The sequence below is a fragment of the Myotis brandtii genome, unplaced genomic scaffold (assembly GCF_000412655.1).
Source record: "Myotis brandtii unplaced genomic scaffold, ASM41265v1 scaffold191, whole genome shotgun sequence".
NCBI lineage: Eukaryota > Metazoa > Chordata > Mammalia > Chiroptera > Vespertilionidae > Myotis > Myotis brandtii.
The window spans coordinates 6433343-6450825 of NW_005357115.1; the positions used below are offsets into that span (position 1 = coordinate 6433343).

Consider the following 17483-nt stretch of genomic DNA (forward strand, 5'->3'; position numbering starts at 1 on the left):
AAGTGCCCCTCTCCCTCCCCCGCCCCCCTCCCCAGAGGCCAGCTGGCCAGCTGCTGTGGCTAATTTCGCCACCTCGTGGAGGCAAGTGTCCTGGGCATGGATGGAAACCAGTTGCGCTCTGTCAGAACTGTTAAAAACAGGAAATTTTAAGCAGAACTATTTCCTCTGGGCCTAGTTAACTCAAATAAGGTTGTCTTGGGATTACTCCAGATTTTGAAGTCAGTGTTGCCACTGAGATCAAAGAAATTAAAGAGGAAAAAACTTCCTTCATAGGCCAGAAATCACAGGGCTGGCCTCTGCTGTCTGGAGGAGGTGGTCACCTATCTGGTGTGACTTACATGGTGCTGAGAGCCTCTCCTCACCCACCCCCAAATAGGTCACCCCCTGCCAACACAGGCTGATTCCCCCAGCTCTGGGGTCACTCGCAGGGCCTTGAATCAAGGTGGTGATTCTCAATATGTGGTCCGAGGGCCAGCACCTCCGACGTCACCTGGGAGCTTCCTAGGGAAGCAGATTCTCAGCCCCGACTGGAGGCCTCCTGGGTCAGAACCCTGGGGACGGGGCTCATCGAGGGCCACCGAACCCGGGGACAGAGCCTATCGAGGGCCGCTTCGTGCGGTAGGACTGTGCAGGCTCCACACTTAGAAAGGTGCTGGGCCTGGTTTAATTTTTCAACAAGAGGTCCCACATTTTTACTTTGCACTGAGCCCTCCAAATTACATAGCAGTCCTGAGCCCAGAAATCCTTGTTTTAGGAAGCCCTGAAGGTGATTCAGGTACATGCTCTATCTAATTGGAAAGCATGGAGTTCAGTCGTTGTCTTCCTGAAGCCTCTGTTCCCGTGTAGACCTTAACTGAGAGCCTAACATTGTCAGGGGCACCGCCTTCACCTGGCCTCCAGTTCATTGACATCAGGTTTAGCTGACTAGTTAGTTGGCAGTCACCAAGTGAGCAGGGATCAAGTGTGGGTATGTGTGCGGTATAAGGCCATTCCCAGATGGTCTCCCTTCCTATCAGCTAGCTTCCTGCACCAGAGTGTGGAGAGGAAAGAATTTCCCTCCTTTTGTTCCATGATTTCAGCAAAACAGAGGGGAAGCCACCAGGATACTACTCTGTAGGGCCCACTCTTGACTCTAAAGGCTGGCCTGTCCCCAGATGGGCCTGTTCTAGTCCTCTGTAGAAATAGCAGCATCTGTGACTCGGGCACATTCGCTGACCCTGTGTGCTCATCCCAGGCCCCCTGTTTGGGCATGTAGCAGACACTTAGATGGTTGGCCATGTGCATTTCCAGAAAAGCCCCACTCCATGCTTGTGCGCCATCCCTGGCAGACATCCGGCTATGCCAGTCACATCTGTGTCAACACCACATTCATGCAAGCCATTCAACCCCCCTTTCTTTCCAGTTTGCTCTGAAAATGAGTCCGAAGCTGAGGCTGACCAGCAGATGGACAACCTGTACCTAAAGGCCTTGGAGGGTTTCATTGCCGTGGTGACCCAGGATGGCGACATGATCTTTCTGTCGGAAAACATCAGCAAGTTCATGGGACTCACACAGGTGACCACCCGCCTCTGGCTCTTTCACAAAGGGGAAATGTTTCTATTTGGGGGTAGAAATTAGTGGAAGGTTCTGATCACATCCCTCCTGACCTGTCTCTGCACATACCCCCCCCCCTCTGGTCCCCAACCACAGCCTCAGAACCACACTTTCATCCCCTGGCCTTGGGTTTGGCATTGCTGAAGGCCATCCTGGTGGACAGCTCTGCTGACCAGGCTAACAGGCCAGCTCTCGTGAATCGTCTCTAACATCAAGGGCAGTCCTGTTACATCCGCCTGTCTGTAGACTTCACACCAAGCTGGGAATCTGAGAAGATCAGATTTGGTCTCTTTCCTATGTCCAAATCTAGAAGGTGGCTCAGCCTCCTCTTGGACCCTTCTGTTTCAGTGTTAGGAATACTAAAGTCCAGCCTTGTTTTTGAAACAGGTGGAGCTAACGGGACACAGCATCTTTGACTTCACTCATCCCTGTGACCATGAGGAGATCCGTGAGAACCTGAGTATCAAAGATGGTAAGGTATTCTTTATTGTGTCTCCTTCCTTCTTGTGCCACCGGGAGGGGATCTGTATTCCCTTTGTTTAGGAGTATAGGAGACATGGATCATGAGTATCATGGTCCAGAAAAAACTGACATGCAACACACTCCAGAAGAGCCTGTGAGAGATCGAGGGCACATAAAGGACCTGATATTCAGAAGCCTCCAAGGCAGCCAGACTCTTACATGGCAGCCCAGGGCTCCCCAAAGTGCAGAAGTGGAAGCTGCCAGAGTGATGCTAAAGTGGGCACAGCATCACTCTTCCCAGTTCTGTTGGTTAGAGCAAGTTACAGTCCAGCCCTGAGTCATAGTGGGAGGGGACTACACAGGCCGAGAATATCAGGAGGCTGGCTCATTGGGGCCACCTTTGGAGACTAGCTACCCTGGAGCCAAAGACTAAATCTGGTCCCCTGTGGAGAGATAGGACAGGTAGATTTTGATGGAGAAGAAATTTAAAAGGTTTAGTGTATTACAGTCTCCCTGTGGGGCACCCAGTAGGTGCTGGTGGGTGGGAGAGCCCATGCAAGCAGAAAGCACTTTGCAATGGCAGTTGGAATTGCTGCTTCATCTCTTATAAATGGGGACATTCAAGCAAAGATATGAATGGGGATATTATCAAGACGGAGGCTTTGGGCAGAAGAGGAGGTCAGTGACTTTCAAGGTCCCGTCTGAACTTGACATCGATCATGGCCCTGGGCAGATTCTGCCCATGTCTAAACATCGCCTTTAACATCTCTCACCTGTCACTGCCATGATGTGTGCTTGTCCAACCTGAATAACAGGGGAGTGATACTAAGCCTGCAGGGTTTGGCTGCTGTTACTGTACACTCTGCAAAAGCAGACATTTTATTGGCCCACTTCCACCCTTGTTATAGACTGAGCTTACAGCCTGGGCCTGCAAAATGCAGAATCCCAACCTCCCCCACACCCCACCCACCCGCTGACCTCTCATAAGCCCCATCCTCTCCACCTGAAGACCTTGGACCACCGAGCTCCTAGAGCACACAGCCTGGAGAGCACTCCATGGGTTGTTCCATGTCTTATCCGCACTGTGAGAACTTCTTTTCTGGTTCTATGGGGAAGGGGCTACCAGACTCTGAATCCCTTCCTAAAGCAGGTGTTTGAAGCCTGAGAAAACCAAAGACTCTTTTATATTCTCTGCTCCAGAAACCCATTGGTCCTTGGGTTCTCAGTCTCTAGTCTCTGTCTGACCATGTGACCTGAACCAAGTCCCTTCATTACTCGGTTCCTTGGAATCTTTCTTTTCAAATTGGCAGTATTGAACCAGGCAAAGTCTAGGACCTTCCAGCTCTCCAGTGCCATGATTCACAGCATGATCCTAGTCTATTTATCTAAGTAAACTTTAGGTCTCTTGGTCCACGTATCCAGGACTTGGTATCAAACTCAGTAAATCAGCAAGCAGCTCCTTATTGAAGGTGCCGGCCTGAGTGGACTCATAACCTGGAAGCAAAGGATTAGTCTGAGCACCAAGAGGAAGATAAGACCAGGAGGCAGATTGTGAAAAACTTTGAAGGCCAGGTGGAGGGCCTCGAACTTTATCCTGTAGACAGCGGGGAGCTATTGAAGGTTTTTGAGCAGGGGTGGAGTAATCTGATTGGAGCTGTGTTTAGAAAGATTAATCAAATGGTAGAATGGCAAGAATCCAGAGGCTAACAAGTTAGGAGGCCACGGGAATAATAATCCAACCTACAGACACACCCATCTCCAGCACTTGAGCTGGTTTTGGTCGTGGGCCAGGCCCCAAGATATAAGAACATCTCCTGATATGCCAACCCCACCTATGAAAATTAAAATTGTAGGAAACATCATTAAGTATGGAAGGCATGGTTTTATTATCACTATGGAGGAATATTCTTTCTTTAAAAAAAATCCACCAATTTGGTCCATTACTTAGTAGGCTCTCCTGGGAATGTATAAGATAGAATCAAAGGTGACACAGTTCACTGGACACACAGATCTTTGGGGACATGACAATCATCACAGCCCTCAGGAGGTTTAGGTGCAGAGGCTGGTGGCTGTGCCTGGAGGGAGGAGTGCGAGTATTTGAAACAAGGCTCTGAAATGTTCTCGGATGCTGGGCAGGGGGCAGGGGTGCACCTTGGGGACCCAGGATCGGGATGGTGTGTAAGGCAGAATTTAGACATGGACAAAGGGACTCAGATGACACTTTCTGCATTTATCACTTTGTTTTACAGAAAGTGGAGAAAGTTCTGAATGGGCAGGCTATTTGGAAACTATAAGGAAGGAAGCTATATTGTTTGTCTTGGTGATTTATTTAATTCTGGCTGAGAAAGGATATCCATGTTGAGTTAATTCTCAGAGTGGACTTGCTCACCAAATCCCAGGAGATTTCTACCAGAGGTCTCTCTTGAGCTTCACATAAGTCAGTTAAGGGGGAAAGCCGATGGCACATTATCCTGAATGCAGCCATGGTTGGTGGAAAATAGGGCAGAGGAAGGTACACATTCCTGTGTGACAGGAATGAGGAAAAGATGGGAGTTTGTGAGGGACATTTCTAATCTGAGAGGCATATCCCCTTGGAGTCATTGTGGTCTCACCTAGACTATCCCTTGGAATTCCTCCTAGGGAGGCTGCACCGGCCCCAGCAGAGTTTTGCTGAGATTGTGGCCAATAGTCACTCATTGCCTTGCTGCTCTGAAGGGAGCACCTCCCACGTGCTAGGTGCAATGGCAAGAAAACAGTGTAACACCCCTAGTCTTTAGGTGCTTGTACTCCAGTTGGGGGGCAAGCTGGAGATGAGAAGGCTTTAGTCCATAGGCCAAGATGGTCCTCAGCATTCATGGCAAGCTACAGGTGCTAAAAGAGCAGAGACTTGGGAGATACAAACAATACATTGAACAGACAACACTGCAACTGGGTCCCTCTTCTGTATATAAATGAAAAGCTCAATGGTTCTGTCCACCCTTCCTCACCCAGGCTCTGGTTTTGGGAAGAAAAGCAAAGACATGTCCACAGAGCGGGACTTCTTCATGAGGATGAAGTGCACTGTCACCAACAGAGGCCGCACCGTCAACCTCAAGTCCGCCACCTGGAAGGTAGGGCAACACCAGGCACGGGCTGAGCCCCAGATGCACCCCGCCCCATGCTCTCAGCCCCACATTGACCCTCCCCGGCTGGTCTCCAGGTCTTGCACTGCACCGGCCAGGTGAAGGTCTACAACAACTGCCCCCCTCATGGGGGTCTCTGCGGCTACAAGGAGCCCCTGCTCTCCTGCCTCATCATCATGTGTGAGCCCATCCAGCACCCGTCGCACATGGACATCCCCCTGGACAGCAAGACCTTCCTGAGCCGCCACAGCATGGACATGAAGTTCACCTACTGCGACGACAAGTAGGGCCCAGGAGCATGTGTGCTGCGGGCAGAGAGTGTCTTACGTGTGTGTGTGTGTGTGTGTGTGTGTGTGTGTGTGTGTGTGTGTGTTGTGCCAGTGATAAAGGCATGGGTCTAGGGCATAACAGTGATAAAGGCATGGGTCTAGGGCATAACTGTTGTATTGTTGGGTGCCAGCTTGTGGGCCTGGGTCACCGTTCCACGTTCCACTCCATCCATGCAGCTAAGGGATGCCTAACACCATATTCGCTGCTCCCCGTTGATTAGCGCCAGGGTCTGACCGCAGAGCTGTTCTGGTGTGCGGCTCTGTTGTCATTGTTGATCACTGTGATGCGTACATCCCTCCGCATGTGTATGTGTCAGGTTCCTGAGGACATTTCCAGGTCAGTCTGCTTCCTCGGGAGATGATGGCAAAAGGTCTCCATCAGTACCCCCAATTCAGATGCCAGCTGGGAGCCCGGGCTCTGACCAGGAGACTGCCCCACGCCCGCATGTTCTGCACGTATTCTCTTCCATTACTGAGTTCTTCCTTCAGTCTTTGCTCCTTCTGTGTCACCTCTGCTCTGGCCACTGTCCAGCCTAGTTTTGAAGGCTTTTCGATAAAGAGACCTAAACCAGACTCTAATCCCCCAAACCAGGCCCAGCTGGAAATTCTCTCACCCACAGGACATCCGGGGGTATCTAGCTTTCTTGATGGGCAGGGCCTGACTTTCCAGGCCAGGCTGTTTCTTTCCCCTGATTCTAGACTAACCTGATGTTGGCTGGCACACCTTCTTAGAATTGGCCAACCCTCTGGGACGATTTAAAAATGTTTGTAACAGCATGCTTGAGTCATTCCTGTCCCCTGGTTCTGACCATCATGGTGCCAGGACTCATGGCTCTTGGAGGTGGTGGGAATTATATAATTAGAAAGAAGCACTCTCACCTCAGAGGGAGAAAATGCCATGTATGAAGATTTTTTCCCTGGTGCTGACACCGTCAGCATTAATTATAGTTGTTAGCACTGTTACTATTGTAACGATGATGGTGATTAGAGGGAAAGACTGCTCCAAAGGCAGGCACCGAGAAATCCACGTGTGTGTAAGGTTATTTAGCAGATGTAGTCTTTGTATGCACATGAACGTTCTTGGCAGGAGACAGTTTTGTAACATGCACCCCTCTGTGTAGTCTTCTGAGATGACGAGGGACATCCCACTGCAGAGCCCACTCTGGCTTCAGATGAGCTGGTGCCCCTGAGGAGCAGCTGTAGCACCGTGGACAGTGACAGCGGCATGCAGCCCTGTGAGGGGGCAGCACGTCCCCACTGTCGCCCACAAGCACCGGGAAAACCCTGCTGTCCTAGAAAAGAGCTTGTCATGCCTAGATAATAGAAAAGAGGGATATTTTTTTTTTAGCTTTAGATTTTGATTGTTGTTACAATGAAGGAAAAGAATCCTCTGGAAAGGGTAATTTGAAGTTATTCTTTATTCATTATCTTGTTTTGAATGTGTTTCAGGTCATTTCCTGAAAGCAAGCAACCTTTGGATAAAAGAGGAGCGGGGGACATGAGGAATGGGGGGTGAGAGTGATTGAAGAGGAAAGGGACACAACCCTGGTTAGCTGGGTTCAGGGCTGGCAGGCTGAGGCTGCACTGGCTGGAAGGGATCTGTGGTTTAAGGCTTTGAGACTCAGAGTGTGGAGGCAATACTGCAGGAGAGTTCTGTTGGACACATCGCACTTGAAGCAAAACCTTGCCTTTCACGAAACCTAATGACATGGCCCACACTCTGAATTCAATGGTGCCAGAGAGATGATGCAGAGGTATCTGAAGACCTAGAATGCTGTGCTACACAGAAGTTGTGTTTAACCGATTAGCAGATTAGTTAACAAGGGCACAGACGTGGCTTAGACAATTTATAAAGTGACTATTTTAAGTCCTTAATCCCTAAGTATTATTTCTCGATTGCTTTGATGATGACTGGTATTTTTTAGTTTTGGTAGCTTGTTTTGTTTTCATTGTTTGTATTGGGATGGGGAAAAGCATATTTGTAGTCTCTCTCTCTCTCTTTTTCTCTCTCATATTTTCCTTAATACCCTTCAAAGATCAGTGTTTCAAAAACTAACACTTGCAAATGATAGCTAGTGGGGGGTGACTTCCCATTTTAATCATGGAATGCACTAGTTTAGTGGCATCTCACACACACAAAGGGCTATGATTTCCCACAAAGGGATTTTTTTCCCATAAGGAAAATTAGAAAGAATCTGATAAAAATGCAAGTCAATCCGAATCCACAAAATCACTTTTGAGACCATTTGGTACTTCTTAGATGTATTTAGATCACAGACCTAATCAAACAAACAAACAAAGGGTCTTGAAGAAGAAAAAAAAAAAGAAGGAAGAACAGAGAGGAAAAGGGGAAGGGAAATTAAAAAAAGAGGCAAGAAAATAGGATTCTAATCTTGTGTTTAGCTCTCAAGTTTCCAAAATCAATTTACTCTGAAACATCTGAAATTGAGTGAAGGAATATATGTCAAATGTATTTATGTGTACTATATAGTTGACTGCTCTAGACAGGGAGAGTCAGGTTGAGTCACAAGGTTAAGGAAGAAGAATGTCCCAGTCATCAATATAACTGATGATCTCATCTTCGTTTATATTCCATTTCCTAAAATACTGAGCAACCAATTAATGAACTCTTATTTATTGAGCATCTACTCTGCATCTAACCCTGTGCCAGAGACTTTTATATTAAAGAAGTAAAAGAGATGGTCCCTGACCTCGAAGAGTTTACAGTTTGATACATGAGCAACTTGATGAAACCACAGTGAATAGTACAAACTAGAGCATTCCATTCACCCAGAAGGAAGACAAAAATGTGTTCCCAGGTAGTTTAAATTGGGTTGCTTTTTCAACTCAGGTGGAGGTGCCCTCTAGTGGTGAAAGAAAATAACTGGAAGCCAAGCCATCAAGGAGGGCACAGCAAAATCTGTATTTTACATAATCCCACTGTGATTTTGTCAATTTTATGCGTCTTCCTATACCTTAGAAGTAAATTATAAAAGCAAGTTATGTGGAGAGGATCCATATTACTGTGAATTGAGTGGACAGAAGGTATCAAAAGTACAGTAAAAAATTGAAAGTAATGCCGAAACCGGTTTGGCTCAGTGGATAGAGCATCGGGCTGCGGACTGGGAGGGCCCGGGGTCGATTCCGGTCAAGGGCATGTACCTGGGTTGTGGGCACATCCCCAGTGGGAGATGTGCAGGAGGCAGCTGATCGATGTTTCTCTCTCATCAATGTTTCTAACTTTCTATCTCTTTCCCTTCCTCTCTGTAAAAAATCAATAAAATATATTTAAAAAATTGAAAGTAACGAAGAGGGTCATGTAATCTTTATATGCAGAGTTTGAGGGCAATCCTGTTTTGGTATTGAATTAAGGCAACATAGGCATAATAATATCAGAAGCATAATTTTAAACAGTCAAGATGCCTGCATTTAAAATTCTGTGGCTCAAATTTATGAGTATTTTACATGAAGTGGGCATAGCAAAGATAATAATAGTGAAGATGATGCAGAGAATGTCAATGAAGACAATTAGAAAGAGCCATGAGTTATAAAACAGATACACATCAAAACACCTGGAAGGCAAAAATACTGAAGTCTAGGAAGAAAATAGTTTGCTGATTCAGGCAAATTAATAGTCAAAGATTATATACTTTCATGCATATTGAGAAACATTTAATAAATTGTTTTGTTTTACTTTTTTAAGAGGATGGGTGGCATCTTTAAAGTCAAGGTGATCTTTTCAGATCAATACATTACATGTCATTTTTTTAGTTTAATATATAATGTATTCTAAATATTTTTGCCTTTTCTCTAATTGGCTTTTCTCTACGCATCTTATGCAAGAGGATATAGTGTGTTTCTTTAAATCCCTGAGTTAGAAGAAACTTTAAATGCTCCCCTTGTGCATCTGTGTCTCCTGCAAATGACAGTCTTTTTTTTTTTAATGACAAAGTCTTGAAATCAGCCTAACAGAGTCTGAGCATAGACATATGAGAAGTGCTCAAGTGCGACCTGTCTAATCTAATCTGCTTGAGATACTCCCTGACAGGGGCAGCCCTACAAATTCTCTTTGGAATTTATTTCAAAGTTTACTAGACCTCACAATTCAAAAGCTATTCCTCCTACACGCTCTGGTTCTTTCTTGCTATAATTCAAGGCAAATTTCCTCTAACTGTGTGTGGGCTCCAAGGCAATGCAAGGCAGCCGCGGCATTTGGTGGCGCTCAGAGCAGGGTCAATCCAGGATTGAGCCAGGGCAACCTTCCTAGGAATAAATTAACCTGTCCGGGGACACATCACACGGACAGGATGGAAACTGATCACCCACTGACTACAGCGCTGGCTGTATAGACTTCACCTGATTGTGTCATATTTGAGGAAAGCACAAGGCTAAAAGTACTGTTGTTTAAAACAAACAAAATCTGGATAAAAATATATTAAGCCAGAAGGCATTTGAAATCCGAGTTAGTGAACAGTCTGGATATGAGGAAATGCCATTTCAAAGCTGATGTGCACATATAAAAACCAAAATGGGGCAAATCAAGTCTAGGAGAGACCATTGTCCAAAGGGTGGGGGATGGGGGGAGGGGAGGAAAACAGGCAGAGACTTTAATAGAAGTGTGGTTTATTAGCAAGTACATTCTTTGAAAAACAAATAGGTGGTTCTAAAGAACTTAAAACTTTTATCCTCTTTAATAGTTTCAATACTCTAACCCAGTGGTTCTCAACCTTCTGGCCCTTTAAATACAGTTCCTCATGTTGTGGCCCAACCATAAAAATATTTTCCTTGCTACTTCATAACTGTAATGTTGTTACTGTTGTGAATTGTAATGTAAATATCTGATATGCAGGATGGTCTTAGACGACCCCTGTGAAAGGGTCGTTCGACTGCCAAAGGGGTCACAACCCACAGGTTGAGAACCGCTGCCGGTCTAACCCATCTGGTTTACATGATTACTTTACTTAGCAAATCCTTTACGTGTGTGGGGAACTGGGTTTAAAACTGCAGCCAGACCTCCTTTGACTCCAGGCAGTGGCTCCCGGAGTCGGGCGCTTGCTGCTGTGTCCCACGGGGACGGGCCCCTGGCAGTGTCACTGGGAAAAGCAGCCGCTGCCTCATTCCTAGTGGGTCTCTACTGCCTCTTGAGGCGATGGCACTGACACTGTAGCTGAGAGAATGGTTTTCCTCCACCTCTTGGTCACAGGTAATCCGCGTTGGAAAGAGCCTCTGATCATTTTTAAGGGGAAAGGGCCATTGACGAGCAATGAATCCCTGTCATTTTGCATTGCGAAGGCATGACTATCTGACTCTGAAATCCAGCCCCGGCTGGTTGGAACCTTGTATTTACTTGGGGTAACGTGAACTTGAGAATTCAACAACCGTTCTTTCCTCTCTATTTTGTTTTCTCTTTTTCTTCCTTCTTCCTCTGCCTCCCACGGTTGCCTACATCTGCATCTCCCTCCCAACCTCCCCCCGGATCTGTTTCTTTTTCCATTTTATTATTAGAAGGGGACCTTCTCACTTATGAAATCTGGTAGGTTGATTTTTATATTTCCTTCTTCTCTAAAAACAGAACAGCCCTACTGAGTCGACTTCTCCCTTAGTGAGCCCCAGGGGCTCTTAATTAGAAAGAAAAAAATAGTTTCCCCGCCCCCGGTGGACAGAACAGATGAAACTGTTATCATAGCTCCGGAGGCTTCTCTGGGGGGGAAATTAGCCGGGAAGGCCCTTCTGTGCGTAGTAGCCGACCCTATAAACAAGCCGGGTTCATTACCCTCCCCTTGGCGTCTGCGTGCCTACAGTTGGAGGGGAATGACCATTAGCTTTAAGTTGGGGTTTCCTGGCTTTGTGAATGTTCGTCAATTGTGTTGGGGGTACATGCGTATTTCCCAGTTTTTATAGTCTGTTTAAAGGAATGAAGAAAGAGACATTAAATATTTGTTTTAGCTGACAAGATAAATGAAGGCTGCTACTGGGAAGATAGCTGGCCATTCTGAAATCTAGGTTTGTTTGTCCACTTCCAAAACATGCCCATTGTGTGCCTTTGAATGGATGGTACATTAATTCGATTAAACATATTTTATTATGAGGCAGATCATAACAAACATTCGCTTTGAACATTTTTATTTAAAGATTCTAATCTTGAAAGAAAATTGAATTTCTTCAGGGACTAGAATCAAATCTTTTCCAGAAGAGCCTCATTTTTGAGAGTCTCTCTAAAATTCTAGACCTGTCCAGGAAACGAGGTGGCTTATCTGGCACATCTGTGTCAGTAGGGCCCCCCAGTGCTGATCCCCAGGCTAAGCTTTAGAGAGGCACTGACCGACAAAGAAAAGATATGTGGTTATAGGAAAGGAGGGGCCTGCACTGTTCAACTGTCTCCTCATTCCCCAAGTCTCCACCGCGGCTAAGGTGCCACGTTGGGTGCCAGCCCTGGGGAGAGGGTGATAAGGAACATGCCCATTGCTGATGAGTTCAGAGATTCTCAGAGGGGACAGATCCTCCTGGTGTGTGACCAGCTGGCTGGTGCAAATGAGCCCCTAGCATCTCCCTGCAGAGACTTCCCCTGGGCTGAAGCAGCTAAGACCCAAGCTTCTCAGGCCTGTTCAGCTATCCCTTGTTGGACACAGGCTTTAACCCCCAGTCTCACCTCGGCAGAGAACTTGCCTCTTCTCTGCCCACATCAACACTAGACACACCTTCCAGAAAGGGTGGGTTGAATATCTCGAGGGTTTCTGCTGGTGGGGGGTGAGGGGTGTGTGTGTGTGTGCACGCACGTGCACCAGCCTGCATTGAGGCAGTTCATCTTGTTCTAGGAGGAAAAGTAGAGAGAAATGGTGCCCAGATTCCTTAGCAGTACTGGGACAGGCAGGGCTCTGGTTTAGGTCCTAAGAGAGAATCCACTGGTCAGCTACTCAGGTATATGCCCATGTAGGGGAGGCCAAAGGAGAAAGTGGTCCCTGAGTTCAGGGGTTGACAGCCTAGGTGGGATGTGGAGACACAAATACATAATTCTCTGTGACATTGTGTTTGCCTGTATGGACTTCATGAGGAGACATCGGCGAGGTGTCCATGGAGGTGAGGCCTTGAGCTGGCCCCACAATAGTCAGGAGTTAGAGAAGAGGGGGAAAGAATGCATCAAGGTTCTGCAGCAAGAATGAGTTTACCAGTGTGGGGAGCTGTGAAGAGAGGGGTCCACCAGGGCAAAGGGTACAAGACATGCTGAAGGTTAGTTGAAAATCAAATTGCATGGGAGATGGAAACTAGAAATTAGGCAGAGTTTATTTGCTCTTGATATGGTTGGAAATGGGTTAAGCTGTAGATGCTTAACCAGGGGAGTGGCTGGGTGCAGGTAATATTTTATGATGATTTATTCTGGCAGATGTGTGCAGACCACTTTGGAAGGGAGAGCAGAGACACTGCTCCTGCTTTCCTCTTCATATTATTAATCTCCAACACAGGTGATAAATGATGGAGCCAGACCTAAGAGCCATGCATCTGACACAGAGCTTGGAGTGGTGAGGGTAGCATCACTTCTCATTTGTGATCGGCCAAATTAATGAGACAATGAGCCCATTAGAGAAAATGTGTGAGATAACAAAGGTTATGAAAAAATAATATTTAAGTATGACGTGGGGATGTGGCTAATCTGGTGGTTCTTGGACAGGGCTGGTTTATTTTGATGACTCCACAGAGCTAAGGGTTAAGTGGTTCTTCGTGGTTCTCCATACTTGCCTTTTCTCTGTCTGCTTCCCATCAGAAACAGACACTTTACAGGGGGAAGCGGGGCACAGTTAGGACAGCCAAGCCGGTCTGTGTTAGAGCTGCACGTTCATTGGAGAATGTAATGAGGAGGCACGTTTCTGTAGCTGTGGTTTTATATTTCTTCCTCTCCGTACCTCCTGCCCTTCTTCCATTCCTTGAAATTGGGAGGGACAAGTAGAAGAACCCATGGAAGGCAGGTCCATGTCCAAGAGGAATGTGAGGTCACCGGGCAGGACAGGAGGAGAAGCACCCGGAGGAGTGAAGCTACAAGCACAGCTGGGGTTCTCCCTGCCCCAGGTGCAGCCTCACTCTGCGGTTCACACACGGGCAAAGGTCATCTCCATGCTGTTCCCCACTTGGGGCCACATAGTTTTCACTTTTCATTTACATCCCCCTCTCCTAGAATAAGCTTGACCTAGTAATCGAGGCCCTGGACACGTGTGGACATCGGCCAATTGTCTACTCTCCCTGAATCTCTACTCCCTCATCTGCAAAAACTGGGAGGTGGGGGTGAAAGCATGGTTGTTGGAGACTGGGCATATGTGTATATTAGGGCTGGGGGTAGGAGTCCCCTGAGGAGCTGCCTTTCCTTCCTCCCCAAACATGACTTCAGGAGGGGCAGGAAGAGTGGAGGTTGGGCAGACCACAGCTGCAGGTTGACCACCGTGTGTTTTTTGCATGCATGAATGGTGTGACCAGGAAGCCTGTAGTGTTTTCATCTGAATGTGTGCATTTGACTTACCCTGTGGATTTAGCTCCTTGAGCCCCTGCCCACATTCATATGGTGTCTCTTCCCCACATGCTTTCTTAAAAATTTCAGAATCACAGAACTGATTGGTTACCACCCAGAGGAGCTGCTCGGCCGCTCAGCCTACGAGTTCTACCATGCACTGGACTCAGAGAACATGACCAAAAGTCACCAGAACCGTAAGTTCCTGGAGTTCCCCATGTGGCTCCCTTGCGTCTGTGGAATTTGGCCTTGAGTGGGGTGTGACTGGTGAGGCAGGAGAAGACCCGGTCACCTCCCTTACAGAACCACTGTCTTAAGCAGCAGGAAGATGTACCCTCAGGATGGTTAGATTAGAATTTGTTTTTTACATGCCCTGGACCGGAATTGAACCCTGGGCCCTTCAGTCCTTGCAGCTGTCGCTCTATCCACTGAGCCAAACCAGGCATGGTCAGGATAGTTAGAGAACCAAGGCTACCACCAGCCTATATGACAACTTCATGCAAATTAGACAAAGGACTCTTCCTCCAGGGGGATACACCCCATCAAGCCATGTGGCTTAGAGAGTAGAAGGTGGGCTGAACCTCATTCCCCATCTCTGCTGAGCGCCCTTGCAGGTAAAGTCCACAGTCTGCACAGCCTATGGAACAGCCCGGTAGAGGGTAACTGAGACACAGTCACCTTGGGTTATGTGCTCTAGAAGTAAGTGCACCCATTCAGAGAAGAGGAGGGCTGGGGAAGTGCATAAAGGAGAGGATAGGGCACTAGAGTTGGACGCCTTGAAGGAGAGGGGAGGATGAGACAGAAGGAAGGTAGCAGGGCCTTGACAGAAGTATTGAGGCAGGCCATGGTTCCCTAAGAGCTTGCTTGCTGGATCAAGAGAACTCAGTTGGAGGAGGCTGTCCAGCAACCCAGTGAGGCATATGGAGACTGCTTTGCAGCCAGAAAGAACCCAAGTTAGACCTTTCTGCAGTGGAAATGTTCTACATCCACATAGTCCACAGGCGGCCTATGCAGTACTCGAAATATGTCTAGGGAAACTATGGAGCTGAATTAAATTGAAGTCGCTACACTTGGCTAACGGCCACCATATTGGGCAGGGCAGTTCTAGTGCACTCACCCGGCCATATCCCCAGCTCAGGCTTCCCATTTGCAGGCAATCCAAGATGATTTTCTTGAGTCCATACAGCCCATCAACATGCAAGGACTCCGGGTTTATAACCCTACACTCGGTCACTGAGGAATGATAGCACTGATCCCTGCCCTAAGGGATCTCATTTCTGAGGGAAAAGGAGGGCTGTGGGCTCCAAGGGAACCAGGTGGCTCATTCCTTTAGCCACAGTATCTAGCACAGTGTTAGATACAGTACAAGCACTAAATGAATGATAAACCCAAAGGCATCAAAAATATTTGGAAAAGAATGCTTCAACATAAGTGCAGACAGAGGATTATAGAAGGATTGAAAACGGGTAAGTCTGCGAAGATTCCCCGTGGCTCTGCAGGTCTTGAGCTCCCAGGATTAGCTGTGGCCTGGTGTGGCAAGGAAGAAGAGGGAAGTCCAGCTATTCACCCTCTGTTCCTCAATCCATCCATCCATCCCAAGGTTAGGATAGCGGAAGTTCAGAGTAGCTAGCCCATAAGCGGCATCTGATCACCATAATATTCTCTTACAGAGTGAGGTCTTGTCTTTCTATTTGTGTTTCTCTGCTGCTTCCTCGTGGCTTTTGGGTTTGATCTAACAGTGAACAGGAGCCTTGACGATATCTCAGAGAAGTTTCTCAGAAAACAAACAAACAACCTAGACTCAGCCCCATTAATAGACCAGGGATGGGGGAGGCAGGTGGAGGTACCCTTATATGCCCAGCCCACAGGGGTGGGTGTGACCCAGCCCCAGCTTTGAAATTGCAGCTGTGGTTCCAGCCTGCACGTTAGGGTTCCTCATGCTTTTCTGCTCTGTGACTGTCCCTGACACTGGGACTCAGAGAACTGGGCTCTGGCCCAGCCCCCACAGGCTCCCCAGGGCCAGGCTTCCTGGACCTCCCCTCCTGTAGATGAAAAACTGGGGAAAAAGTCCAGCTTTTCTCATCAGCCAAGGGTGAAGTCAAAGCAAGAACGAACGTAAGTTTCTGGGAATTCTTAGCAGACAGTATTATACTTTATCTTCTGGGTGGGAAAATAGAGGAAAGAAACTATTTCCAAAGTAACAAAAATGATGACTTCTCTCTAGGCATATAAGAAGGATTTTTTTTTTAAATCTTTTTCTTAGAAAAGCTTTGATTCATATAAAAAGAGCTGGGATAAAAGTTTGTCGCATCAGTTTTCCGCTGACTCCAGGGAAAATGTGCTTTTTATTGAATCTGCGTATTTAAGCATTAGGCACACGTAAAGGTAACTCACAGCCCAAATGGAAATCACAGGCTACCTTCTTCCCCTGGTGGAAGCAAGTCAAGCAGCTCTGAGCTCAGAGGCCTGTACCCAGCCAGCAAGCCCAAATCCAGCACAGGGAAATCTGCCTCTGCCTGTCTCTCTCCCTCGCTGGGTTTGTGCAAATATAATCGCACCACAGACACACACACAGGCTGTGAAATAGCTCGAGGCCAGGTTTGAGGCTGGTCCACGTTGACACACCAGCACCCTGAATGTCCGCACCCATATATCTTAGCCTGTGAATGCTCACGTTTGAAATTGCTGGGGAAGCTCAGCCCTCAAACCAGATTCAGATAATTGAAAGCCATCGTTTCCAAATGGATTAGTAATTTATACATTGTTAGTCTCCAAGGGGAGGGGCTGGGGGGTTGGTTTCTCTTTGTTGTGTGAGCACATTATGTGCTCTTAGGAAAACAAGATTAAAGGTCATAAAAAGCCTATCTACCAAGTAGCAGGCCCCGCACGGAGGCTGGCACTAATGAGCAGATGATTAGAAGGCGGGCCTAATTATATTCTACTGACAGAGCAGGCCCTCGCCTGCAATCGCTAGAAATGCAGTTAAAACCTTTGCTCGCTGCACCGTTTCATCAAGAATAAGAGCCCTGAGTTTTGTCTGCCTTAAGAGCCGTCTAAATAAGTTAACTCCAGCCACTTGAAATTGTGCAAGAATCGTTTCACTGCCACAGGGGAGCCTTAGTGGCGCAGATAACGGGAAGTCAGGGGAAGACAGAGTTATTTCTTTTGCTGAAGAGCCCACGACAATTCAGGACAGGAGCTGCCCATATGAGTGACTTTGGGGAGGAGGTGGCTTTTCCTATAGAGCATTTGTCAGTGACATTCAGTCCACATTCTTGCACCTAATAAGCCAAATTTGGCCCTCAGTACAAACAGCTGTGGTAGCTAATAATGATTATCTCATTACTATAATTTTTATCGCATTCCCTTTTGCGGGTGAAGAAACCAAAACCAAGAGAGTGTATTCTTTTCCCCAAGTGCCCAGGCTAGCAAGATCTGCTGGTCCTTCCCCTATGCCTCTTTCCAATTCTTTGCGATTTGGGG

The 17483-nt window shown here is 47.2% G+C and overlaps 1 protein-coding gene across 1 annotated transcript in view; it reads left to right on the top strand.

The window, feature by feature from the left end:
- The window catches only part of EPAS1 (endothelial PAS domain protein 1), a 36399-nt gene that overhangs the window by 8376 nt on the left and 10540 nt on the right, over nt 1–17483 (top strand). The window contains exons 3-7 of the mRNA XM_014538497.1: nt 1403–1554; nt 1981–2065; nt 5047–5165; nt 5255–5460; nt 14091–14197. Coding sequence (XP_014393983.1) covers nt 1403–1554; nt 1981–2065; nt 5047–5165; nt 5255–5460; nt 14091–14197 — 669 coding nt within the window. The remainder of the gene's footprint in view (nt 1–1402; nt 1555–1980; nt 2066–5046; nt 5166–5254; nt 5461–14090; nt 14198–17483) is intronic.